The following is a 27319-nucleotide window of genomic DNA, read 5'->3' on the forward strand; positions in this document are numbered from 1 at the left end:
CCTGTTGCATACTGTACCTGAGTACACATGAACCATACTCAACACGACCTTTTCAACCACACTAATCAAGAAAACTGAACTTTGAGGTCAAGTGTACTCTGATCCAGGCCCAGGTTTCTGTTGTGAAATCCACCTGATCTCACACTGTAACAGAGTTTTGTAAAATCAAAGTCATCACTCAAGTGTAATCCACAATATTTTGATAGAATATGATGAAACAGAAGAAAGTAAATATTACAACCTTTAAGGGAAATAAATCCAGAGGTTGTTATTGTCAGTGAAGGATTTATTCTTAAAAAATTAGATAATTGTTATCATTTACAAATGTATATTTTATACAAAATGATGTATCAAAATGGTTGAGGCCTAAACGGCTTTAAACCACAAGCTTAATTTGACAGACAGGACATTAGAGGCACATACAGTGTTGGAATATTGTGAAAATTGCACTGATGTTGCATATGAGCAAGTGGCTCTTAAAGACTCTGAATGTTTCAGCATTTATATCAGACTTGAAGAAGATGGGTCAACAAGATTAAACAACATATTACAGGATATTAAAAATTCTCTAAGTACTTGGCACTGAGTGTGCTCTGATATCAACGTAGCAGCTGGGATTAAAACTTTATGGATCATCTCTTTAGATCAAGCACATTATGAAAAGTGTTCAATGAGCTTGTTGATTAGCAAAATTCAATTAAGTTTCCTAACAAATCCGTCCTTGAAGTGTTGCTCAGAGGGAAACAAGCTAGCACAGGTTCTCACAGCTTTGCCTTGCCCGGTGTGATCTGGAGGGTCTGAAGCTTCATGGCCATGCCCATGTTCCCAGTGATCTTCAGTTTGCCTTTGAAGAACGCCTGCGGACAGGAGTGAGGAGGAAAATGATTAAAACTCCATCAAAATGCACTTATACTGCAAGAATGTTTGTGACTGAAAGATGCATCTCTGCTACACTAAAAAAGAAAACATGACATTTTTTAACAAACAGAAATCTAATGACATACTAGAAGTGATGCTTGCCAAAATCCAATCAGAGCTCATTTATCTTTGTTACATCCTGGTCCTGGCACTTTTGTCTCTCTTTTACGTCATTCCATGCCCTTGTGTGTCTCCCGCCTGTGTGATTAACTAACCCACCCTGATTAGTTGCACCTGTCCCTCATTACCCTTCCACTGTTGTTTAATTAGTCTGAGTGATTCTCTTTGTCTCAGCCACTCTGTCATCACTCCACTTTGTTTCCTGAGTTTCTTGTATTTGACCACTTTTCTGAATCTTAGTCTTTGATCCTGCCCAGTGTTTTTTACTACCTTCTACTCTGTAAGTAGTGCAGTTTGGTCCTATTTCGGCCGATTGCTAGGGCTGCATGACACTTTGCCATGCCTCTCTGCCCTGAGTGTCAGAAAGTTATTAAACAGAGCAAGGACTGAGGCTTTTAGGTGTACTAGACAGTTTATTGTCTTGTGTTGACATAGATGAGTTGAAGGCAACATGCACATCATTTGTATTGTCTTGTGTTTAGTGCAGGGAATCAAATCCTTCAAAAACCACATTTAAAAGAAAAAGGGACTTCCTGCACACTCTAATCACCACTGCATTGATTTATCAAAAACTGTTGACGTTACAGTCACACTGAACTTTCTCAAGACATGTTCAAGCATCATAAAGTGACACAGTACTTAATTACAGCCAATAATTGAGCCTGTTGTTCCTCTGTAAACTAATATTTACAGGAGAGCGGTAGGGATGGGAATCTCCAGGCATCTTCCATCAACATTACCTTATTCATAAACATTTAGATAATCATTTATTGACATTTGTGAATTGATGACGAATCGTCAACATCCGTATCATGTCTAAGAATCAACTTCCCGCACTGTTAAGGGAACCTTTTTTTTAAGCTCCCTAAAGTTTCTCTGTCACTAAAATACTAAATAACTTGTGTTATGTGTCTGTATGTACCTTTGCTAAGTTTGAGAGAAGCAGAAAATAAAGATCCACCTATCTATCTACCTACCTACCTACCGATGTACCTACCTTCCTACCTACCTATCTACCTACCTACCTACGTACCTACCTTATCTACCTACCTACCTATGTACCTACCTTCCTACCTACCTACTGATGTACCAATCTTCCTACCTACCTACCTACCTACCTACCGCTGTACCTACCTTCCTATCTATCTACCTACCTACCTACCTACGTACGTACGTACCTACATACATACCTACGTACGTAACTACCTTATCTACCTACCTACCTACCTTATCTACCTACCTACCTACCTACCTACCAATCTAACTACCTACCTATCTACCTACCTATCTGTCTATCAACCTACCTACCTACCTACCTACCTATCCACCTATCTATCAATCTACCTACCTACCTATCCATCTATCTACTTTCCTACCTATGTACCTACCTTCCTATCTACCTACCTACCTACCTACCAATCTAACCACCTACCTATCTACCTACCTATCTATCAACCTACCTACCTTCCTATCTATGTACCTACCTTCCTATCTACCTACCTACCTACCTACCTATCAATCTATCAACCTACCTATCAATCAACCTATCAACCTATCTACCTACTTTCCTACCTATGTACCTACCTTCCTATCTACCTACCTACCTACCTACCAATCTAACCACCTACCTATCTACCTACCTACCTACCTACCTACCAATCTAACCACCTACCTATCTACCTACCTATCTATCAACCTACCTACCTTCCTACCTATGTACCTACCTTCCTATCTACCTACCTACCTACCTACCTACCTACCTATCAACCTATCAACCTATCTACCTACCTTCCTACCTACCCTAAACCATATGAACCAAAATGTGACTTTTACTACTGCCTATCTTATATCTAGATTATTATATGATTAATCTTTATAAGATCATTTTGTACAGAATATGCTCATCCCCACCTGAGTACAGATAAATAAGGATAATACATACCGTTTGTGCGTTCAGCTTTCCTGTCATCAGATCCCGAAGATCCTCGTCACTCATGGCCAAAGTGCAGTCTGCCTTTTTACCTACAAGAAAGAAATTAAGGGGCTCATTTATTATAACTGATTACAATACATCAAATGCATCAGAATTAAAATGTCTAACACACAGAAACAAATGCACATTTGCTGCTCTTTATGCCCTCATTAAGAAAAAATATCCTCCATGTGCTCAGAAGTTGCAAGAAGAAAAAAAAACAAATGTTAGTTACCATTCTTAGAGTTCTCTAAATAAAAGCACTTCAGAGTAGACTTGGCATTTGGATGAAATACTCCTCTAGTATATGTATAAAAAAAAGTGTGTGAGGCACAAAAGTAAAATACAGTTTCTTTCACTAGAGCAAGGATTCAGAAAGCATTATGAAAAGTGGACGTGTTGTGCTGCTTTTCAGGACTAATTTCTGAAGGCCACAATCCGTCTATTAAAGCAGAATAAAATCTTTTTCCATCAACATTAAAAAGGCATCAACTAGTGAAATCAGATGAAAACATGTTTTTTTTCCCCGATAGAAATGTTACGTATATGTGTGTGAGGTGAATTCTCTGTTGTCACTGAACAGTTGCCTGAACAGTTATATTTGCCTCTTTGACATGATCTAAACAGAAAGTGACCTTTGCAAGTTTTATAACTCAGTATGAGCTGCAGAGTTATGTTTGGTGGTGTTTTAGAGCCTTTCCACTGAAAACTGCAGCCTGCTGTGACAGACAACGATACTATGAAAACTTTTCCACCAGCATGGAATGGGTTTCCGGGTAGTTGGTCCATAGCTGGAACGAAAAAAGCAAGTTTTCCTTGATACACTGTCATTATAAACTTTTTAATAATAACCCTTTTAAAGTGAGATTATGTAACTTTCCCTTAAGAGCGCCCACTGTGGGGGCCACAAGTGGCAATTAGAGGATTTTTAACATTAATTTCTTCCTTTGTTTAACAGGTAATCTTGTTTTGGAGCTCAGTCCAATTGTCACAGCTTAATTTTTGAAGCCACGCTTTCAAAGTTAAGAGTGAACGAGGGGCACAGCTTATGTTAAGATATCCTGAGACCTAACATTGTAAGTACCCCATTGAAATGCAACCAGAGAGCGGAGGTAACCAGGTAGTACAGAAGGGCCTTATAGATAAACTACATACAATGCTGCTCCCTTCTCTTAGCTAAGGAGGACCCAACTTTGTCATATAAGATGCAACAATGAGTGTGAAACATATCGCCTGTAATGAAGCGTAGCACACTGTGACGCAACGAGTCACGGTGCTTTTACGTTCCCATGAAATGAGAAATACATTTTCCTAGTTTTAATCCTGTCCCCTCTGTTACTTAATAATTTATCTCTTGCTATATGCTAAGTAGGTGTAAAAAAATCAGACCAGTACTAGAGTGTTTTTACAGCAAAACCCCTGTCTTTTCAGCTATTTCAAATGTTTAAAGGAGCAATAAGCAAAAGTCATCATTTCTAGATTGAAGGAATTAAAAAATTGCTATGTGAAGAACTAGAGGTGTAATTTCATCTGGAGTATAGCATGACCTCACACACCCTCTCTCTGTGTTGATCTCCATCCCATTGTTTACAAGCCGGTCCTGCTGCGCATTCATGTATGTTCATGTGAATCCCCCCCCCGCCCTTGGAGCCCTTGGCCCCTGGAGAGCAGAGCTAGAGGGAGGAGTGGCTCATGACACACTTTGTTTTGGTCTACAGGCAGTGCACAATAGCAAACCTAGCGGTGAAACAATTTCGCTTTTTGCCCCTTTAATGACTCACATGCGAACAAAAGTTCATCCGATCAAATGAAACTTTGGGCGACCGGTCACATAAACCTTGAATTCACCATTAGTGGATTGTGACTGGCCATCAGAGAAATATGGAGAGAGATAGGAAGGGTGGGTTGGACGTCATTGACCACTTGCAGACAACAACACTGGTATATTTTTAACTATGAAGCAATACTGGGCAAACTTTCTGCAAACTTTCTGCCTACCTCTGCTCCCTTCTGTGTGTCAGCTCTGGTAGTTACCAGCTACGCTCCTCCAAGTGATTGCTTTTTAATGTACCCCAGATCTCTTGAGAGGCCACTATGTTTGAATAGCTTTTGTTTTATTGTGGGTTTTTGTATTATATGTTGAAATTGTTGCATTTTAAATGTGTTCCTATTGGCTCCTACCTCAGCCAGGTCTCGCTTCTAAAAGAGATTTTCAATCTCAATGGGACTTCTTGGTTAAATAAAGGTAAGTAAATAAATAAAATGTGTGTGTTTGGGAATCAGTTGCCAAAACTTTTGTTTTCATTTCCAGAACAATGTGGCAAAGGCTTGATTCATTCATCTCTCCCTCGTCCTCCTCCTCATCTAACGACAAGGGAGGTGTGTGTGGTGCCTACTCAGCAGCAGATGCCACTGTAGCTCTGTATTGCGCTTAACTCTAAGTTTGCCCACATTTTAGCAGTCCAATCAAATGAAAACAATTTTTTTAAATCAGTCTCGTAACTGTACTCAGCTAAAATATTCCACTTCACTGGAAAATATGCCGCAGTAAAGGAGATAAAGACGCTTTAACTTACTAAATCATTTCTTTCGACTGGAAAAACAGACACATGGTTTGATTGTGTAAAAAAAATCAAATTTTGACCTTTAGTTTGCTTAATGGGACCTCAGGGTGGGGGAGCCCTTCTGTGTGGAGTTTGCATGCATTGCCCGTGTCTGCATGGGTTTTCTCCAGGTACTCCAGCTTCCTCCCACTGTCCAAATATATGCAGGTTGACTGGTGACTCTAAATTGTCCGTAGGTGTGAATGTGAGTGTAAATGGTTGTCTGTCCCTATAGCCCCTTTTACACTGCCAGATTTTCCACAAATGTTGGGCCGTTTTGCCGGCAAGCTGCGAGCATTTAGACGCACAGAGCTGGATTGGCGAGTTGATCCGAGGTGCCCAATTTTCTGCCCCGTAGAGTAGTCATATTGGCGGAACTTTTTTGGTTTAAACAGACCGAGGCGGCCTTCCGCAACAGGAGGGGCTGTTGAAGACTTGTGGGAGGAGCTGTTGATGACGCGGCACGTGCGACCCACTGGTGGTGGATAAACAGGAAACAGCTGATAGCAGGAATTAGTGAGCAGCTAGTAGCAAGAGGGAAACACAAACCTGACGGACACAGTAAAAATGAGCAACTGAGGAGACAAGGAATTATGCAGCCTCCTTGCCCTCACAAACAAAGAGGCCATTAACCATCAGATGACAGGGACGGTGAAAGACGGGCCAACTTACGAGAGAATCGCCAAAGAACTGACCAGCCGCGGCTTTCCTCTGAGTATGTCACTGTTTACGTCACACGCTGAGCTACACGTTTTGTTACTTGCTCACGCCCCCCATTTTGCCGCACTCCCCAATTTTGTTTTTATACTGCCAATGCTGAAAAAAAGACTGATTGGGCTTTCCTGCAAATGTGTACAATTCCTATCTAAAAAGGGCTTTTGTGTCAGCCCTGTGATAGTCTGGTGACCTGTCCAGAGTGTACCCTGCCTCTCGCCTTATTCAGCTGTGTGTTCAGTACACCCGTGACCCCCAACAGGATAAGGGGTCACGGAAAATGAATGAATGAATGAGTTTGCTTAATAGGTGTTCTAATTACAGGATGGCACCACATTTCCCTTCGTTTTCTAAGATTCTCCTGAGACAGTTTCTTTAGAGACATCATCGTTAGCAGACCTGAAGTACAGTGTGTTTACTCCTGTTATTTATGTATCTGTTTATGTAGGTATGTATGGACAAATGGACGGATTCTTTCTTGTTCCTTTCCGAGGAAATTTGGTGCCATAGGCCTCTAGTTTCCCGGCACGGCGCAGGGTGGCAAACCCTGCACAGAGCTAGTTTCCAGCAGTGCAACCCGAGGCGCGCTCAGTTTGGTAGTTTGGCAGACCGAGGTGCGCTGAGATGGGTGTGGTGGCGCAGCAGGGCAAGGTGTCGACAGATCCAGCTTGGAGCAGTGACAGTTTCGTGCCAAAAGGCTTCGCCGAAGGTGCGCTAAAAGCTTGCCAGCTGAAACCAGGTCTACTGTCAGTGCAGGCGGAGAGCAGCCGGTGTAGTGGCAGTTTCGCTGACTGGCGGACAGTGCGCACACGTCACCAAAACCTCACAGGCAGGTCTCCAGAATGTCAGGCACATTAACGATGCAATAAATTCCCACAAAAACCACTATTCAATGCAACTATCTGCAATCAGCACATAAATGTATCTCTATATCGACTGTCCTGTCACATCTGATGTCAGATCAAAGGGGATTGGCACCGTTTGGCACGTTTGGCACGCATAATGGAAACCCAACCTGATTTGATTAACATAGCTGCAAACTAATGAGTTCACATCCCTCTCAGCCAACCACAAACAGCCACAGCATCAGATAGGGAGTATATATTCAGCATCTGTCATCTTAGAAAAGTCAAAAGAAAAGAAACAGAGTGAGACTGCGAGAGAGAAAGAGAGAGAGCGCGCGCGTACGAGAGAAACGCAACATTGACTTACAGTTGTGGTACGGTACAGGTGCGCTGCGCCTCCGCCTCGCCCGGTCTGCGAAACTAGAGGCCCTACTCTTTTACAGGGCCTCACAACTACATAAAACATCAAATACATCTGCATTTACTTCTGTTATTAAACTACTGTTTACCTGCGATATGCTAAAATGCACTGTAACGTTAGCAAAGGCAGAGAAGAGTAATATAATCGGCAAACTGACTCAGTACTGTTGGGAACACAGAAAGTTTGCTAAAAGACAAGATCAGTTGAGCTGCTGGTCATAGCAGACCAAGTGAGGCTGTAGCAGGAAAACATTTTCAAACAAGAGTTTTTTCATTTCTCCTGCACAGAGTTTTTGATTTGAAAGAGGATGTTATTTCTTCTTTCAAGAGCTACATGGCCTGGCACTAAAATCTCTCCCTCACCAAATACAAAGGCATAACTGTCATACAATAAAGGCAAAAAGAATCAGGATGAATTTATCAGAGCATCTGACGACATCCCTGAAGATTTTCTTTCCACTTCCTGAACAATGAGTTAGATGAAGAGGCAACGGTTACCTCAGAAATAATGGCTTAGATCCAGAGAACATCAGGAGGGGGTGCAGCCTAATGGAAACAGTCAGGAGACTATTTATGAGAGGGTGGTTGTGCTTCTGTGTGTATCTTGATTGACTGATAATTCACTAGGATTGCACCTATCTGATACACAGGTAGACAGCCGAAACAATCTCTGACATCTGAAGCCACAAAAACAACTAAATATCATCCTTTCAATAATATTTTTAAAATGAAGACAGCACTACAGGAGGTGAAGATTTTTTCAATTTTAAGTTTAAATCTTGGTTCAAAGTTTTCTAAACCAGGATTTATGTGAGGTATGCTGCCCAACTGTAAGTATCTAGAAGCCGCCGAGGTTAATTATTTAGCAGCTAGCGAGCAGTAGAGCTGAACGATATAATGACTATGTACGATATACTGATATGTTTTTGAGCAAGATATTAATTTAAACTATACCGTTTACATCCATACCATACTCCTCCACGCACAAGTTCTCCAACAACACTAAGAGAGACACAGAGCTGCTCTTCTGTTTAATCTAAAGCCCAGCTGGTACTGGTGTATCGATACTGCGGAAAATGAGTATTGAACTGGTTTTAAATATTCAGAATCAAAATGTAGCAATAGATTGATATTTTTGACAACACTAATCTGTGGGAATAAATGTATTTATTTAATAGTTTCTACGGCCTGTTTGGAACATGTTTTACTTCAACACCACAGACTATGATCATCACAGCAAGGGATGTGATACACAGATGTGTGGGTGTTCTCTCGAAAAAAGAGAAAGCCATAAATGTCACATGTTGGTGCCTGTACAAAGTGCTGCTAAAGAGGTAGGTGTGTGGAAATGGGCTGAGAGAAAGAAGTCTTACTGAGGGAAAATCAGCCACAGAATTCTTATTGTGACTTAAAAGCAATATTTCTGTGAATCATTGTATTGAACACAATACAACACAAAAGAGGCAAAAAGTTGGAGAGTAAAACCCAGGATGGAAGTACACTTTAAAGTTCCAGTGTGTTGGATTTAGGATGGATATAATGACATACATAAAATGTAATATTCGTAAGTATGTTTTCATTAGTTTCTAATCACCTGAAAATAAGAATCATTGTGCTTTCTTTACCTGAGAATGAGCTTTTTCTATGTACATAAGGAGCGGGTCCTCCAAATAGTCAGCCATGTTGTTACTAAAACCCTTTTTATACATTGATCCCCACAATAGGGCCACTACAAAGTCCCTTCGTTAAGCTACCTTTGCTTTTTTTATACATAACCAAACGATACATGCATCACCCTGTGTGAGATTACATAGCATGCAGGCGTTCCAGAAACAAAAGAGGCGTGATGTGCAACACAACAGGGTCAGTCTCCAAGTTTGACATATGACATATGCATCAGCAGCACTTTCTAAACAATAACTGGGGCATAACGTGATCATCTATTATCATCCCTGTTATATGGCGGCCGATCTCAACTTCTGCTCGAAGAGTTAAGTGCTCCTGAACCTCAATTTCTTCCCAGTTTGCTGACATTTTCAACTGCTGTTCTTCTTCTTTGAGTTAGCTGCTAACTGCTATTAGCTGTTTTTTAAATCTCCTGCATTGGGTTGCACACATAACACATTGTCAAAACATCACACCAGTCCCTCCCACCATGGTCCTGTCCTGCCGGCTATCCCCATCTCAGTGCTGTTACTACCCCCATTGTTGGCTAAAGGCGAGACAACTCTGTCCCCCCATTGTGTGATCGTATCTTTTATACAGAACAAGGAGGAGGAATATTGGCATGACATTCCCACCTTGAGCAGGCAGCATAAAAGGGGCTTTAAGTAGCTATGATTGGACAAACCAAACACTGGCTCTAGATAGGGCCATTCATGTTTTTGCATCAGCCACTATAGTTCTCCTGCACTGTTGGCACACACGAGAAGTTCTATATACCACTAAGTCCATAAAAATGCATTTTAAAATAAGACTGCTGCAACAAAAACACTAAATAAGTGTTATTTATCACTGACAGCAGAATTAAACACCTCCATTGGGATACGTACCTGTGTCGTTGGTGACAGAACCTTTGCCGCTTTTCACATCTACGACCCAAGTCGCCTCTTTCCCATCTGGTCCATCCTTCACTTTAAAGGCAAACACTCCACCAATCTTCTTGACAAGTTGCTCTCCTTCCTGCAAGAAGTCAAGAAGGCTTTTGAGTTGGCATACTGCGGCTGTAGACAGCACCACTTGAAGAATTTAAATCAGTGTCGTATGGTTTTGTAATTGAAGCTGGAGAGCGGAACATTGTCTGACCCCTCTGTAAGTCAGCGTAATTACACAAACACTGTCGATGTGTGCTCATGATGTATGCCTGCAGGTGAGCTCGCAGCATCTTCCCTGCCTTCAGGAGCACTTTTCTTTAAGTGTTTTTTTTTATTTTTATTTTTTTTATACTTCTATCCTTCCTCCAAATGCCAAGCTTCTTTTTGACCTGGAGCATCCATTTGAGAAACTTTCCTGAATTGCTTCTAAGGATTTTCCATCCACAGCTATACTCCTGGATTGCTCCATCTCTTTGATCCCTTCCTGCTGCCTTTGAGGCCTTTGCACACTGTTTCCGTTTCTATTTCCGGTGCGTTTTTTTAATCCATCATCTGAAAAAAGAACGTTACGCAAAGAAACCTAGCACACTGATTCCGATGCATTTTATTGTTCTATTCATTGTGAAAATTCACAATTCACATGACAAAATGAAAAGGCACTTCTCTCTGGAGTTACCTATCTGGCTGTCACCACTCCCTCCCTATCTTTCATTTGGCACCGCAACTGCATGAAGAGATGGAGCTGTCCTCCACGTTGTGTGTGTGGTCCATATCCTCCCCCTCTTCATCATCACCCACCTGAATATTACTATCTGACCTGTTGAAAGTGAGCTGCCTGAGTCATGAAATGATTTGTTCGCCACATTTTCTTCATTGATTCTTGGTCAAACGTCTCTAAAGGCTCTGACGGATGTGAAAAACGCAGAAACTTAATGATGGACAAAAGTTTCGGACTCAGCGTGCAAAGGCCTTAAGCTCTGGCTGACTGACGTTAAACTGAACACTTCTGCTGCACCCTCACGGCAAAGACGCCACAGTCACTAGACACCAAAACCAAGCCTACTGCAAAATACAGACAGCTTTTCCTGGCAGCGACAGGCTTAAGCAGCATAGTGTGAACTCCGTTGGCAAGGGTTTGAATGTAACAAAGGTTCATCTCTTCACCTAGTCATTTCAGTGAAGAAGGGGGCAGCGTGTTTTTTCTTTCTGGTGCAAAATAATCACACGCCTTTCATGTCTTACCGTGTATTCACACAATAAAGTGAGAGTCTCTGCCAAAACCCATCTCTAAAATATTCTGTGAACACAATCACCCAATTTTTAAGAACCACACACATTTTAGCTCCTTTCAGTGTTCAATTCTGACAGAAACATCTTCAAACAACCCGGACAATATTTGGCAGGAACAAGCAGTGGGTCATCAAATCATGTCTGCTCTTAAGAAATATGACCAACACTTGAAACCACCAATCAAATTGACTTTGTCTGCAGCTGTTCAGAGCCACTGATTCTAGTAATCCACCCGAGAGCAGCACAGTTATTATTCTGTGTCACAAAGTAAAGTGCAGGAGAGGAGTGGGCACTGGACACGTGGGAGTGAGTAGAATTTAAATCAATATGATATATACTCCACATATACAGTTCTGCCATCTGAGGCTTCCAGGCTTTTCGGCGGTCCTACAGCAAGCTTTCCAAGTTACCACTCCTCCTACGCATCATTAATGTACGGTAGCTCTCCTCTGCACCAACAACTGCAGCATCAGCCACCAAGACGCAGGTTAAACTGATGATCAATGACATATCACAGGCTCAAATGGTTCTGAGATGGTCCATGGAAGTTAAAATAAATAGCTGCTTATGGATTCAACACTGCCTTAAAGTGACTGACAGTTCACCCCAAAATCAAAAACACATTTTTTTCTTCTACCTGTAGTGCTGTGTATCAGTGTAGATTGTTTTAGTGTGAGTTGCAGAGTGTTGGAGATATCAGCCGTAGAGATGTCTGTCTTCTCTCCAATATAATGGAACTAGATGACACTCAGCTTGTGGAACTCAGTGCCAAAAAATACATTTAAAAAACTCAACAGCAATGTCTCTCCAGAAATCATGACCCGGTTACTCAAGATAATCCACAGACCTTGTTGTGAGCAGTTTTAAGAAGAAAGTATTTTCTCACTACCAAACTACACCTGCCAATCATGTAACCTTGGAGGAGGAAGCGCAGATCTACTACTAGCTGGGGTGGACGCCATTAATGTTTACAACCCACTCTGTCCTGAGCACATGCCTCTCATCCAAGAGTACATGAGTCTTCCATCTGCGTGGTGATACGGTTGGCGGGTGTAGTTCAGTATTAATTTCATTAACAAATTCTATAACGATAAAATTTGTCAACCTTTTTTCCATGATGAAGATGGGACATAGACAAGCTAAAAATCCATCTCTCATAATGAAAACTATGACAAAATGTACGTTTCGTTCTCTCTAACGACACAAAACTAAAATGTTAGTGGTGGGCTATCAGACATTCAAAATGAGACAAGAGGAGAACAGAATGATAAATTGTTTTATGAAACGCATTACAAAAATGCTTCAAACTAGGAAGCCGAGAATTGTTGTGCTTGTAGTTATTTTCACATGCTGTATGAGCAGTATGAGCTCGGAGCACAGACAGGTCAACTGCAGTAAACAGCCGGCTCCAGGGTGTTTCGCCAGCTTGCAAAACACTCACAATGGAGCTGCGTCAGTCGTTAGCATGAGTTTTGAGCTGTAATTCAGCAGTAAATAAGCAGCCGCATGTGTCTGACTGTGGATGGTGGAGCTGATGGATGGATTTGTGGAGTTTGTTGGGTGCAGTGGTGCCCTTATTAATAACTTCTGGGTCAAAATGTGTAAAGAAATTGATTTTTTAGTAAAAAAAAAAACAACGGAACTTTAGCCCCTCTTGACTGAAGCTGCTCAAGGTGCTTCTTGTTAGTGCTAGGAGGTGTGTTCTTCTTCAGTGGATTTCAGATACTGTTCCTGTGGGTTCATATTGGATCTGGAGCACTATGGAACCATGGAGCCATTCAAGTTTTTTCACATCTGGGACCCTTTTTTGGACTTTATTGGAAATGATGGGGCCTGGCCCTTAGGAACGGACTGTATGAACTAGCGTGGACTGAGATCTTGAAACACGTTTCCATGTAGGTTTATGTGCTCAATATGCTACTTTTTTTTTGTTTGTTTTGTGTGTGGAGAATGTTTTCTGTTTTAGTTAGGGAATAAGTTGGAAAAGAGAATGTATATAAAGAGATGTATATCTTCAATGCCCTTTATTACCTCCGCCAAGGAGTTGGTCTGTTTGTTTGTTTGTTTGTCTGCAAAATAATTCAAGAAGTTCTGAACGGATTTTGATGAAATTTTCAGGAAAGGTTGATAATGGGACAAGTAACAGTGTCAGGAGCGTGGACTGGTAGCTGGAGAGGTGCCAGTTCACCCGCTGTGCCCCTGAGCAAGGCAGCCCAACTGCTCGGAGCGCCTGTCCATGGGCAGCCCACTCTGACATCTCTCCACTTAGTGCATGTATAGGGCAAGTTTGTGCATGTGTGTGTTCGGAGTCGGACCTGTGTGTAATTAATCTCTCTCTCTCTCCTGCCAGATGCCTCCTGCTGCTGCTGCCATCATTAGTCATACTTCAACTGTTATTATACACATAAGATTACTGTCACATATGTATACTATCAGATGTTAATATATACTTATCGTAATTTACCACAATAGCCAGAATCATAATTATAATAGTATTACTTTCATTAATGTTGTTGTAAGCTATTAACATTATCGTCTGTCCTGCATCTCTCTCTGTCTCTGTCTGTCTCTCTTTCTGTCTCATTGTGTCATACGGATTACTGTTAATTTATTATGCTGATCTGTTCTGTACGACATCTATTGCACGTCTGTCCGTCCTGGAAGAGGGATCCCTCCTCAGTTGCTCTTCCTGAGGTTTCTACCGTTTTTCCCCCATTAACGGGGTTTTTTTGGGGAGTTTTTCCTTAGCCGCTGCGAGGGTCCAAAGGACAGAGGGATGTCGTATGCTGTAAAGCCCCATGAGGCAAATTGTGATTTGTGATATTGGGCTTTATAAATAAAATTGATTGATTGATTGACTGATTGAAATCCAAGCTGCTTGGCGGAGGTCTGCGCTCTCCGAGTGCTTTTCTAGTTTTGTATTGTTATGATCCTCAACCCAATAAATATAACCTTGAAAAAATACACTATTTGTTGAAGAGATTTTGAGCTTTTCAAATGATAATCCATTAAATGTGTGCACATAAATCATCCTGGAACCCATCAAAAGCTGCTGGAGAAACTAAGACTAAAAGTTGAATACAATTAATAACTTGATTTACGCAGGATAAAAATGACTAAAATGTGACAAAAACTAATAAGCATGTGTGCCTAAAGATTAAAATAAAATCTAAAACTACTGACAAAGTTAGCAAAGGTGTATTTCAATCACCATAAAAAAAAAATTCAAATTTATTTTTCTAAGCGCTTTTAGGGAATCACAAGCCGAGTGCCATCTAATTCCACTACACTGGAGAAAATGCAGATATCTCTACGGCCAAAATATCTCCAATGTAGTTTTGATTTTGGAGTGAACTGTCCCTTAAAACTACAGGCATGCAAACATAAATGAGTATAGTCCAACACAGCCTGTGTGTTCTTTGTGACAAAGTGTGCCTATCTTTCAATGACTGTACATTATACAAAAAAAAAAGCCCCATGGTAACAGCCTGCACATAAAGAACTGGTTCACCTGATCTCCTCTGATGCATCAAAGCACAACTGTAAGCCCTGAACTCGATATAAAGCTCCTGCTGACCATGTTTTCAGGTAATACAAAACCCAATAACATTCAACTAATGTATGTTGTCAGTGCTGCACTAACAGAGTTCATGTTTTTAATACGGAGTTGTGAATCACTGTGTTTCCAAAGCAGTGCTCTGCAAATAGAGATGACATTGATGTTGTTATTTTCTTGTAGCAGTACATATTATGCCTGCACAAAATAATGGACAATGTTGACAACAGTGTGTTATTGGTGGCCATGAAGGTCACTATCACTGTACTTATAAGCTGCTGTGGCTTTAAGTGTGTTTGCTATATGGCCCTGAAACTGCAGTCTGCTTTTTCATACTGTGTGTTGCTTTACAATTAAAGCATCTAAACACGGTACATCGCTCGCTGCCTTTACAAAGAAAAGATGATAGCCTCACAATCGCTTTAATTTTTCTTTGATGGTTCCATGGAACACTAATGAACACCTACTCTGGGCTCATTTTTGCATTTGCGTGATATGGAATGATCAGTAGACTGAGAGGAAGACAAGGGAACCAAGAAAACGGACAGATTTAATTGGATACAAAGTGTGCTGTACCTCCTGTAGACGTTTTTCTATCTCTTTGAAGACAGAGTAAGCTTTAAACCGCTCCAGACCACTGGCTGAGCTGGTGGGAACTGCCCTGATGTGGGAGCTGTGGGAAGGAGAAAAACACAGCTTCATACAAACTAAACACCATGTGAGGAAAAAAAGACTTCAGCTGTATGAGGCTTCACCTTGATCAAATGACATGTGAGGCAGTACAAATTTCAATCTACATATTATGTTGCAGAATGGGAACATTGGATAAAGCAATATACTGTATCTGCAGCACAAGGCCGAATAATTAAAAGAAGAACCGTTACAGAATATAGAAACAGATCTATTATGACTCACGCCTCTGCTGTTTTAATCTGCAGCAAATTGCCTGCTTTTACGAGCCTGAAAAACTGGTCACTTAGAAAATATACACTACAAGTATCTCACTGTAGTGATGTTGCTAGGTGTGCGCCCTGCATCCTTGACCCATTAAAAATCTAAAAGGAGTTTGCTTTACTATCTGCCTCCTAATAGTCAACCAAACATTAGTCGACCAGAAAGGTCATTAGCTGGCAAAATTTCATTGGTCGCTTAGTCGCAGAAAAAAATAAAAAAATAAGCGTGAATCTCTATTAGGAGCTGTGCCTTGTCAAAATAAATCAAATCCTATATGACTGGACCATGGGGGAATTTAATTTGAAAGGACAGACACAGGAAGAGAAACAGGAGTCATGTTACACACCAATCACAGCCGACAAGATATCTTTCCCTTCTTTTGTATATATATTCAGTCTGATAAATTATAAAAAATAAGGGTCTACACACTTATAAACAGTGCCTGGAAGAAGATCAGCTCTGCACTCAGGATTTCAGGTAAATAGGCTATAGGCCTTGTCAGGGTTGCTTAGCCGCACTCTTGAAAGCTGGCAAAAAAACGGCACAAGAATAGTGCCCAGCATCCGACCTTGTGTTTTCCAGGCGGTTAAAGATGCGGCATGTGTGCGGCCTCTAATTTCCAGGGCTGGTACCTGCGGTTATTCCACAGGCTAGTTAATAACATGTCGGGCAGGAAATCCAAAGTGTGGGATCATTTTGAGAAGGTGAAGGACGAACCCAAGGTGATATGTAAACTCATCTTCATTGGTCGACTACGAACATGACGTATCATCTGAAACATGGAAGTAGCTACATGCCCATTAGCCACTTAGCACAATCATTACCCACCATCATTGCCCCGTCATTAACAGGCGGCTCGCTCAGTGTGTGACGTGCACTTGTAGATAAAATATAGGCCTATATTAATGAAGGTTCATTAGTACGGTTTTGTATTTCTCTGTAATGTAGCACAGTGTTAACAATGTTACTGATACTATTCTTTCTCACACACAACTTTATTGCGGCCCCACTAAAAGTAATCACCAGTGGGTCCCTGGGACTCACTACGCTAGAAACCTATCAACATCACTATAACCAAACTACTGACAAATCGTTGCTAACTACTTCCTCACCTGGCCTTCTGAGGGAATCCCAGCCTGTAGAGAGTGACGACCACAGCTCCTCCTAAGCCAATGTTGTGTTGCAGGGCCACTTTGGCCGCCGGGACCTGCCTCTTGCCGGCCTGCCCTCGGAGCTGCCAGCACAGCTCTGCACACTGGGCCAAACCTGAGAGAGCACAGAGAGGAGGAGAAGGAAAAGAGGGTGAGAGTGGCGTGACACATAGAGGTGGATGTGGTGTAATTTAAAGTGTAAATGGCTGACAATGTATGCTCACACAAGTGAGAAAGACAGAAACAAGTGAAGAAGCTCAGGTGTCATTATCAGGAACTATTTCGATTTTAACTCTGAAATGGAGTTCCAAGAAAAAAAAAATACACATTGTACGCTGCATCAGTGGAAGTACTGTCATTTGTTTTAAGCTACATTTGTCGCACTGAACAAAAGGCCTCTCAATTTTCCTTTTTCATAAAACACAGGGAGCGAAAAAAGGACAAGTGACAGACACCTTTCTACAGTACATTTTTTTCTGAGGGATTAGAGCTTTCTATAAGCGCCAGCTGCCGGCCAAACAGCCTACTACTCATTCAAGTCCAGCCGGCTTCTTTATCATATTAATTTCTAATGAAAGATTCCAATAAAATAGTTGATGATGATGATTAACAAGTTGCAATTCACTATGCATGTACAATTTACATCCACGAGCCTCCGATTCAAAACAATGCGAGCATGATGACACATCTATCTGTCTGCATCAGCCCCCCTGCCCACATGCTCTATATGCTCAGCTGAGAGGTTGTGTCCTGCTGACTTAAGTGCGGAGACTCGTCTTCAGTGTTTCTCACATACTAGCAAAATGACTGATGACAAAACACAGCAAGAATCGCACTGATTGCACAGAATGAGGACATCCTTAATTGACGAGCTACCTAGGAAAACACCAGCAGTAGCAACTTGATGATTGGCTCACTTGAAGCGCTGCATTTTCCATATTTACAACATGAAGAAAGACATGAGAAGAAGCAGAGTTGATTCAGTACATTCAGTCGAGTGAGTCGCATGTTTGATTATTTAAGAGGTATTTTTGATATATGGTTTATATTTAAAGTCATTGAAAAACTGAACTCATCCAATGCATAATATGACGGTTTGATTTATTTTCTGCTGGATAAGATTGGGATTAAACACATGTTCACTCTTAAACTACATGTTTATTTTCATTCACTAAGAGTGCATTTATGTTTCTCATTTCTCTATATCAACCATCAGTGTGGCATGTCTTGATAAACCTTATAGTGAAGGAGTTAAATGAATAAAAAAATAGTAATTACAAGAACTATTTTCAGTGAGGAACCAGAGTGATTTTGAATATTAATAAAGCACCAACACTGAGAATGGCTCCAATCCCGTCATGTCTCGGCCTCAAGGTGAAGACACTGAAGCATTCTGCACGAGTTAAACACAATATCTTCACTGAGACGGGTGACAAGTTGACCCTTAATCTGACAACTCCCTAATCTCGGCAGGGACAGCTCCTGTGTTAGCGTTATGGCTAAGTATTTCATCCCATCTGCTAAATGAGCTTTTGCATTTCTCCATTATCCCAATAAGCTAAAGGACTTAAGGGCAAAGACCTCCTCATGGTGCGTCTTTCACATTCTGCAGCGCTCTCCTAATCTTCTCCACGAGGACCTGTTTGTGTCAGTACAATTCTTGCCTAAATGCCAACTGGAGAATAAACTGAAGGCTTGGCTATCTGTCAGAATAAATAGTGTCTGGATATCACGTCAGACATATTAGAAGGAACGTTCAGAATTCTCTCATTAATCGTCCTCAAGTGAGTTCTTCTACAGAGAGAAGATTACAAATGCTCTTTCAATAATAACATGTCTTTTCAGCCTTTTGAATTCTGAAGGGTAAAGGCATGTGATAAGTCAACGCATGCACCAAGCTGCGCATCGATGACACTTCAATACCCCTAAATGCCATGTCACTTCCTCCTGAAATGAGTCACATCCCCTCCTGCAATAGGGTCCCTGCGTGACTCAGGGAATTAGCCATCAATATCTGTGCTCACAGCGTTCCCGAGTGGAGAGGTCACAATCAAGATTAGGAGCAACACCAGGGATCAGACAGCTTAGCACTGACTGGGGCACAGGAGAGTGACCCAGGAGACAGAAGGAGTACTGGTGACATGAATGGGGAAAGTAACTGCAAAAATAATGAGGAGGATGGAGCGATGTTTGAGATCCTTCGGAACAAAGGACGGAAGGCAGACGGAGAGAGAAATGAAGACAAGGAAGATTATTAATCAAAGAAAAACCACAATCTGAAAGTGACAAATCTAATGATCCTTGTTAAATGAAGGAAAAAGTTGGCAGGAGGGCTTCTTGTGATGTTTTAGCGGAAATGCATGTGTTGCACGGGTTGTGTGAGAGTTTCTAAACAGATAGTTTTACTGTCGTTAAATGTGGAGCCCATTTACTTTAATACATGAACAATGTTCGCCTTTTTTGGATTCTTCTTTCACGGTGGAGGCAAGCGAGAAAAAACTGTTTTCTTCACAACTTCAAGCTAACACATAGCAAGTAACTGATTGTAGGAACACCAGTATTCTAAACTCTCCAGATCCTGGATTACAAGTAAATAGAGAAGCCACAAGGACAGTCAAATGTTTACGACCCTGCCCCCAAGATTACCCTGGACATGAGGGACACTCCCTCCGAACATCCGGGTGCCAAAAGAGGTAGAAAGTTCACTTGAGATCCTCCAAGGCTCCAGATGTCTTTAATCTCTTCAGGATTCAGGATTCAGCTTGGGGAGACCCGGCTGATTAACAACCCGGCTAGGGTTGTAAGACAATGCTTTTTAAGTCATCACATACTGTCCCCTCGCACCATCCCAGCGAATCACACAATCTCGTTCACAATGGGGTGAAGAGGAGACTGAACAGACGTTAATGTCACAAATTAACGAAATTCATTTTTATTCTTAATAGTACCTGTATGAAGCTGCTCACAACAAGGTCTGTGGATAATCTTGAGTAACCAGGTCATGATTTATGGAAAGTGACATTGCTGTTGGAAAAATATGTTTTTTGATTTTTTTTTGGTGAACTCATCCATTAAGCAGGTATGACTTTGTGTAATATGAAAGATGGAAGATGAAGATGAGGGCTGCTGTTGCAGAGGCTGGGTGAGTCAGCTGCAGCGTTCGCTCAGCCTCATACCTCAAGAGTTTAACATGTGCAGAGATTACAGGGGAGGTTTGCCAAAGCCACAGCCTGCTGCCCTCTCACATGCAGCTTTACGCAGTTACAATCCTGGTGGCCATCACTATGTGACACATGCCGCCATCTAGTGGCCACTGTGGAAGCTGTTCGGCAGTATCTTCTTTATAGACAGTTCAATGCATCTGCTGCTTCAGACAAGATCAAAGAAATAGCAGCTAACACTTTGACACTTTGATCTGGCATTTTCACTTCCTACCAGACCGGATTATGTATTGTGTGCTTTGACCTCCAGTAAATATCAAGAGGCTTAATCAAGAGTCAGAGGCTGAGCGTACCTGTGGCGCCCAGAGGATGTCCTTTAGAGATGAGACCACCGCTGGGGTTGATCACAAACTTGCCTCCGTATGTGTTGTCCCCTCTGTCAATCAGCTCTCCTGCTTTACCTGCAGAGGTGGAGAAACACACGAGAAGATCACAAAACAGTTCAAATTAGTTAAAATACAATATAATATTATGACATTTTAATATGAAGACATCAGTGCATGCATGGTATTAACAACAAACACCTTTGTTTATATATAGCAGCACATTTTATATGAAAAAATGTGAATGTAATTAAAACAATCACAGTTCAGTGTCTCAGGGGTCTGAAAACCTGCTTTTAATTTCAGTGCAACTGACTCCTGAAAATAAATTCACTTAAACCTTTTCAAACTTTGATCCTAAACCTCCCACCCTCTACTTGTAATTGTTTTACATAACTGTATTTTATTTTACATTTTAATTATTTTAATTTATCTATAAAATTATTATATTATTGCAATTTTTTAGGGCACATAATTTATCATATATTTATATAAATTAACTTATTATATAATTTATATTTTAATTTAAATTTAATTATCTTGATCTATCTATGGAATTATTTTCCCTAATTGAAAAGTTTTAATGTTTTTTTTAATTTATTATTCGCCCCCTAACCACTTAAAACTTTTCTGTTTGCCACCGCTTTGTCTGTGGTAATTTAATATTTATTAATATTTAATATTGTTATACTTTTACACCTCTTAAACCCCTTAAATCTACCATTTTTTAAATTACTATTTCATGAATTGCCTTTTTTCTGTTTTGTTTACTACATTTATGCTCATGTAAAGTGCTCTGAATTGCCTTTGTGTCTAGAATATGCTATAGAAAGAAAGACAATCATATATCAAGTCTCTACAAGTAAATAATAAATCATACAAATACTATAAAATGCAACACTGAGAAGTCTAGCCTGTCTCTCGACCACAGGAAGGCACCACAGAGGGCCAATATCAGCATATTACACTAATACGAGCTGACGAATTAAATGAAAACATGTTATTCATGCCCGAAAGATTCAACTTGATCTAATTTAACATCAACACATCGCTGCAGTCAGAGGCGCAACTCAGTAAGTAGCTTTTCAAATTATCTCCTGAGTGGAAATATTTGTAAAAGTCACTCTTGCATCATGGTGTCAGTGAGGGGAAACTGAGCTGTTCGACAACACTGATGAAGCTGTCAGTCCTCCCAGATGTGGCTGGGTGCTTCTGTGCAGCAGCAACTTTTAGATGCCAACTTTCTGTGGGCTCCAACTCTCTGTGCGATCACTCAGTTGCTATGTCAATAAAGCTGATCAAACAATGTGAAGAGATTTTTAAATGTGGCCTTTTTTTGTTTTTATTGTTGTTTGTAACTTCTCATGCTGCGATAATGACATCCCTAACCCTGGCCCATTTTCACGTCTACGTATTCTCCTCAAAGTATAACCTTACATTCAGGTGGAAGAAGAGCAGTGGAAATATTATTCATAACTGCCCGAACAGCCAAGTTTTAAAATAGCTGGGGGATAAAGTCGGGTTTTAAGAGCTGTAGTCTCACCCTCTGGACACAGTCCCAGAGCCTCGTATGTGATGAGCTCGTTGGCTGAGAAGCAGTCGTGCAGCTCGACCACATCGACGTCACTGGGCTTCAGACCTGCGGTTTCAAAACACTTTCTGGCAGCCAACCGAGACATGTCATATCCCACCTGAACAGAAAGAAAAAAACAAAGAAAGTATATCTAGGGACTCATTTAAGGAAACAAATTCATCACAATGGAGTTATCTTTCAGGTCCTGATAAATTCTAAACACACAGGACTACAGCTGATAAGTATAACTTTATTTATACTTCCTATTATTTTCATTATTATTATTATTTTTATTGTTATTTATCGCCGTCTCTTGTATTTTTTTTTACTTATTTGCATGCCTAGTTATTTAAGTTTTTTAAGTTTAATTTTGAAATCTTTAATCTGATTCTTTCTCATTGACTGCTGTAACACTGGAACTTCTTACTTATGGGATCAATAAAGGTGTATCTTATCTTAACTTACCTTATAAGACAAGAATTAACCTTCAATCCTAGCCTCAGTTTTTAATAATGAGATACTGTGTATTGTTGTTATTGTGATGCCCTCAGCAGTGCTTAAGCAATATTACACAAGAGGGAATTCTGTTGTACTGAATATCAGCAGGGCTGTGATACAGCTGTAGGCACGAGGCCACAGGCAAACCCAATACATAATGCTTCCAGCCCCATCTGTCTGCAGCACAGAGGTATAAAAACATGTTTAGTTCCACTTTGAAGATAAAACCCATCACTAAAGATGTATTGCAATATCTCTGCAAACCCAATCATTATTTGATAGACTAAGTGGACAAATGGTGCAAATAGAGAGGGGAACAGTACATCTTGTAAAACTCAAATAAAACTCAATGCTCTGACAGTCCTCCCCGTGTGCTTTACCAACAGCCAAAATATTGACTGCAGCCTTTAATCCTAACTCTGAGACCTCACTGTCTAAACAGTCGGTCTTCAAGAAACTTCCTTGGAGCTGTATTTACATTCATATCATTAAAAGGTCAAATTTATTTGATTAAATCTAAATGTTAAAGAGTGCATGTTGCCATGAATGGCAGGAATACTTACTTACTTATCTTCCATTTGTCAACATTCTCAAAACATTTTTGGTAATGTCTGTATAGTGCAAATCATAATTCTTAATGTATTCCAGTTCTGCAGAAATATATAATGTTAACATTTTCTTCTCTGTCATGCAAAACTGTTTCTTTAGTTTAGCCATCAAAAATCTCCCTCTGTTCTTGGCTGTAGCATATGTTGGGTACATTTCTCATCCCCTGACAAAGTATTAATACACTTCCAATATTGTGTCGTTTGTAGATCCAGAAAAGAATGTTACACACTATTAAATGACAGTATCTTACCATCTTAATGCAGCTGTTTTCTTCAAACGTGGAGGAGAGGTCAGTCACCATCTCCTGGGCCAAAATCTCCACTGCCTGGTTCTCCAGGTGGTGTTTCCTGACGAAGGCCTCACTGGCCAAAACTGCTGCTCCGGCACCATCTGATGTGGGGCTGATGAGAGGAGAAGAACAGAACAGTCAGACAGACATGGTGAAGTTAGAAACTGAAGTAATTATCATCAATAACTCTGTGTTTTGATCAAAAAGAAATTGGTGGAAAAGCTAGGGTCTAGGTACCATGTCTGAAGGGTTACTTTTGGTTCCAAAGGTACTGTACTGAAAGTGTTTGGTGGAAACGGGGCCGTAGTTACACTCATAACGACACTAACTGTGATCAGTGAGGCTCTTACCAACACTGCAGCAGAGTAAGGTAGTCAAAAACCTTCCTGGACTTCATCACCTGCTCCAAACTGTACTCATCCTGGAACTGTGAATACCTGCATAAACATACACACTTAAATAAAAATAAATTCAAAGATTTACTGAAGCAATAAACTTTTCTTTAAGTTAACGCTGTCTTACGGGTTGTTGGTGGAATGCTTGTGATTTTTCCAGGCGATTTTGGCAAAGTGTTCCGGTTTAGTGCCTGTAAGAATTCAAAATATCAACACAAAACTTTAATGTGTATGATGTGGTAAAATCATGACCTCAATGCGAGATATAACCATCAGCTTCACATTTTAGACCTTGTAAGCCATCTCTGTGTCAAACACACACGTAGCACGTACCATATTTCTCCATGTGCTCCCTGCCAGCGTTGCCGAACATCTGTGGTGCTGCTGGAGCTGCCACCATGCCATAGCGGTTGATCATCACCTCCATGTGCTTGTCCATGGGATTGGTCCTGTCCATAAACTACAAGCAGGTATTTTTAAATAACATTTTACTTGTTTTTTACTGAGTATAAAACGACACCTTAAAGGGATAGTGTGGATTTTTTTGAAATGTGGTTGTATGAGGTATTTTAGTGTTTAAAAGGGTTGGTTCGGATTCATCAAGTTCATACAATAAGACAGTCAAACTAACTGATTGAGGCAGTGGTAGATCAGCACACATATAAAGTGCTATTTTGTCCACCTCCTCTACATCCAGTACAGCAACACACATCATACAGTTTTATACCTTTGCAGACAAAGAGCCCTTCTCCATCCTCTCAAACCCGAGAGCGAGCACACAGTCAGCAAGACCTACAACAGGAGACAATGCTGTTAGTCTCGGGGTGATAAAGAATCGCACAAGGTTTTTCCAAGGGTGCTTTATCACTTTCAAGGCGTCCCGCTCCACTCACCTCCCCGAACGAGCTGGCGTGCCATGAAGAGAGCAGTGGAGCCTGTGGAGCAGTTGTTGTTGACGTTGATGATGGGGATCCCAGTCAGGCCCAGGCTGTGGTAAATGGCCCTCTGTCCACATGTGGAGTCACCTGAGGGGAGAAGGTAGAAAAGAAGATGCTATCCCTGAGTCAGTGCACTCTTTTACTCAGAATATTCCAATATGAGAGACTTTCTTTCATGACTCAAAGCATTTTACTTAAAATTACAAAAAGTTATGCTTTTAGAGTACACAGTAGATCGGAAATTACGAGAGCATATTTTGTATGTATATGAGAATATAAAAAGTTGGCACACTATTTCAGTGACATTAGTCATTTAGAAACAAAAACATGGGAAAATAGGGTTGAATCCTGGTTGAAAAATACCAAAGTTAACCTTTAACAGCATCTTACCATAGACATATCCAACACAGGCTTGTTCAATGGCAGAATATGGGACTCCTGCATCTGCCAAAGCCTTCTGACCTATAACAGGATGTAGACATCATGTTATGCAACAAGATCCTTTAACAGATAATCACATACGTTATCTTTTCAATGACTGAGCAGCGTCTATATTCTGTTAAGATAAGCACCTGCTTCCTTGGCCATGTCAGGGTAATCATAGTCGCCTCGGGCTCCAGGTTTGTCAAACTGCAGCAAAACATAAAAAAGTGTGACAGACACAGTGAAGGTCAATCAACATAAGCATCCATATCTGTTCCTCCTGTTCTCCAGTACACTATGACATTCTTTGGCACTCAACTTCATTGTCTCCGTAACCATTACATAAGATAGCGGTGGCTATGGCTCAGGCAGTAGACCCTCGAACCCTAATTCCACCTTCACTTGCAAGTGGCTTTTTTGGGGTTCTTCTGTTGTTGCATTAAAATTGTATGCACTGAATTGAATTCCTTGATTGTCACTGTACTTTACAGTACAATAAAATTAGGAGCACTACTCCACCATGGTGCATACAATAAATACAACATAAAAAAAATTAAACATAAATAAAACAATAACAATAAAAGAGCAATATTGAAATAAAGTGCAGGTGTTGACGTGCAAGAGGTGGCAGTTAGTAGACTGAAGATGTTTAACAACATTTGTTTCGTGAAATTATTGTTTGGGAAGAAGCTATTTGTGAATCTGGTGGTTCTGGATTTGATGGACCAGTTCAAACAGGTGGTGGCCGGGACGTGTAATGTCCTTTATGATGTTATTGGTTGTTTGCATTGACTGACAGAGAGGGGAGGAGGCAACCAGTGACTTTCTGCTGTCTTGATGATTTGCTGAAGAGCCTTTTTGTCTGAACACCCAGCAAACCTCACAGAAATAAAGCATACATGGTTGTATGAGAATGAATGTATGGGTGCATGTGAGTATATACATGTGGATATTTTTTATTATGTAAAGTCATATATAGATGTAGTTCTACATTTTTAGTATAAAGTATGCACCTGTTTCATTGTTAGCTGTGAGCATTAAGGTTAATAAACTCAATTTGTTCATATGACCTGACACTTGTTCTGACTATGGTGAAACTAGCTTAACAGCTCAGTTCATGGTGCCAGCAGCAGCAGCAGCAGCCTGTTGCAGTGATGACCCTTTGCACACTTTGTGCCTCTGGTGGCCATGAACTATGGACTCAGTGTGTCGACATTAGATACAGAGCCAAGGATGTCGAGGAAGCAACGCAGACCCAGAAAACTACAACTAAACATAAAAATAAAACATAAACTGACACAATGTTAGCTTGTTTGGGCTAACTTAGCTAGCTAATGTTTACAGTGTGTGGTGTGGTGTTGACACAGATCTTGGAGAGGTGTCGACACCATATGAGCACAATTAATGTCCCTTACATTCATTTTAAAAGTTAACTACCCTCTGACTTGTTGTCTTACTGAAATAAAACGCGTTTTTAAGAGGAACAAGTCCAAAGTTCTACAATCTGGAGTTAGCTAACTAAGCTAGCCTCAAGCCTTACACAATGGTTGTTCACGACGTCTTGCTAATTGTCTGAGATAATAAAATGTGACTTAATATTACCTTTGTCATGCCCACACCGACGACAAACACCCTGTTCATCCTTGCAGGTGTCATGTTCTCCTCTCAGAGACACACAGGTCCGTGAACAGCTCACAGCAGCAGCACTGACAGAGTCCAGCTAACTCACAGCTGAGCAAAGATCGTCTATGATCCAGCTAACTCACTACAGAGCAAAGATCGTCTATGATGCAGCTGATGCGTCACTCGGTGACGAAAACCAGCACCTCTATGTGGGTATGATGATGGGTATCATGATTTACCAACCAGTCTTTGCTATTTTTTCTTTGGCACTTAAACATGTGGTAATACTT

General features: G+C 40.8%; 1 protein-coding gene across 1 annotated transcript; it reads right to left on the minus strand.

Annotated features, from left to right (window-relative positions):
• Positions 1-268: 268 nt before the first annotated feature.
• scp2a (sterol carrier protein 2a) lies at positions 269-27166 on the minus strand. Its single transcript, XM_033651000.2, has 16 exons — positions 27009-27166; positions 25556-25613; positions 25374-25445; positions 24939-25070; positions 24773-24837; positions 24379-24505; positions 24173-24236; positions 24001-24087; positions 23612-23762; positions 22225-22372; positions 20652-20759; positions 17099-17252; positions 15609-15705; positions 10145-10274; positions 2981-3060; positions 269-857 (listed from the first exon to the last, which is right to left on the minus strand). The coding sequence occupies exons 1-16, from the start codon at positions 27060-27062 to the stop codon at positions 762-764; spliced, it is 1623 nt and encodes a 540-aa protein (XP_033506891.2). The 5' UTR covers positions 27063-27166; the 3' UTR covers positions 269-761.
• Positions 27167-27319: the final 153 nt, after the last annotated feature.

This window comes from Epinephelus lanceolatus, chromosome 12, assembly GCF_041903045.1.
Source record: "Epinephelus lanceolatus isolate andai-2023 chromosome 12, ASM4190304v1, whole genome shotgun sequence".
Lineage (NCBI taxonomy): Eukaryota > Metazoa > Chordata > Actinopteri > Perciformes > Serranidae > Epinephelus > Epinephelus lanceolatus.

Coding starts and splice junctions, on each gene's coding strand:
- scp2a (XM_033651000.2), bottom strand. CDS start 27,062: ATGACACCTGCAAGGATGAACAGGGTGTTTGTCGTCGGTGTGGGCATG. Junction 3,061..10,144: donor TTCTGTCACCAACGACACAG/GTACGTATCCCA, acceptor TCTTTCTTGTAG/GTAAAAAGGCAGACTGCACT. Junction 858..2,980: donor GAAAGCTGAACGCACAAACG/GTATGTATTATC, acceptor TCCTGTCCGCAG/GCGTTCTTCAAAGGCAAACT.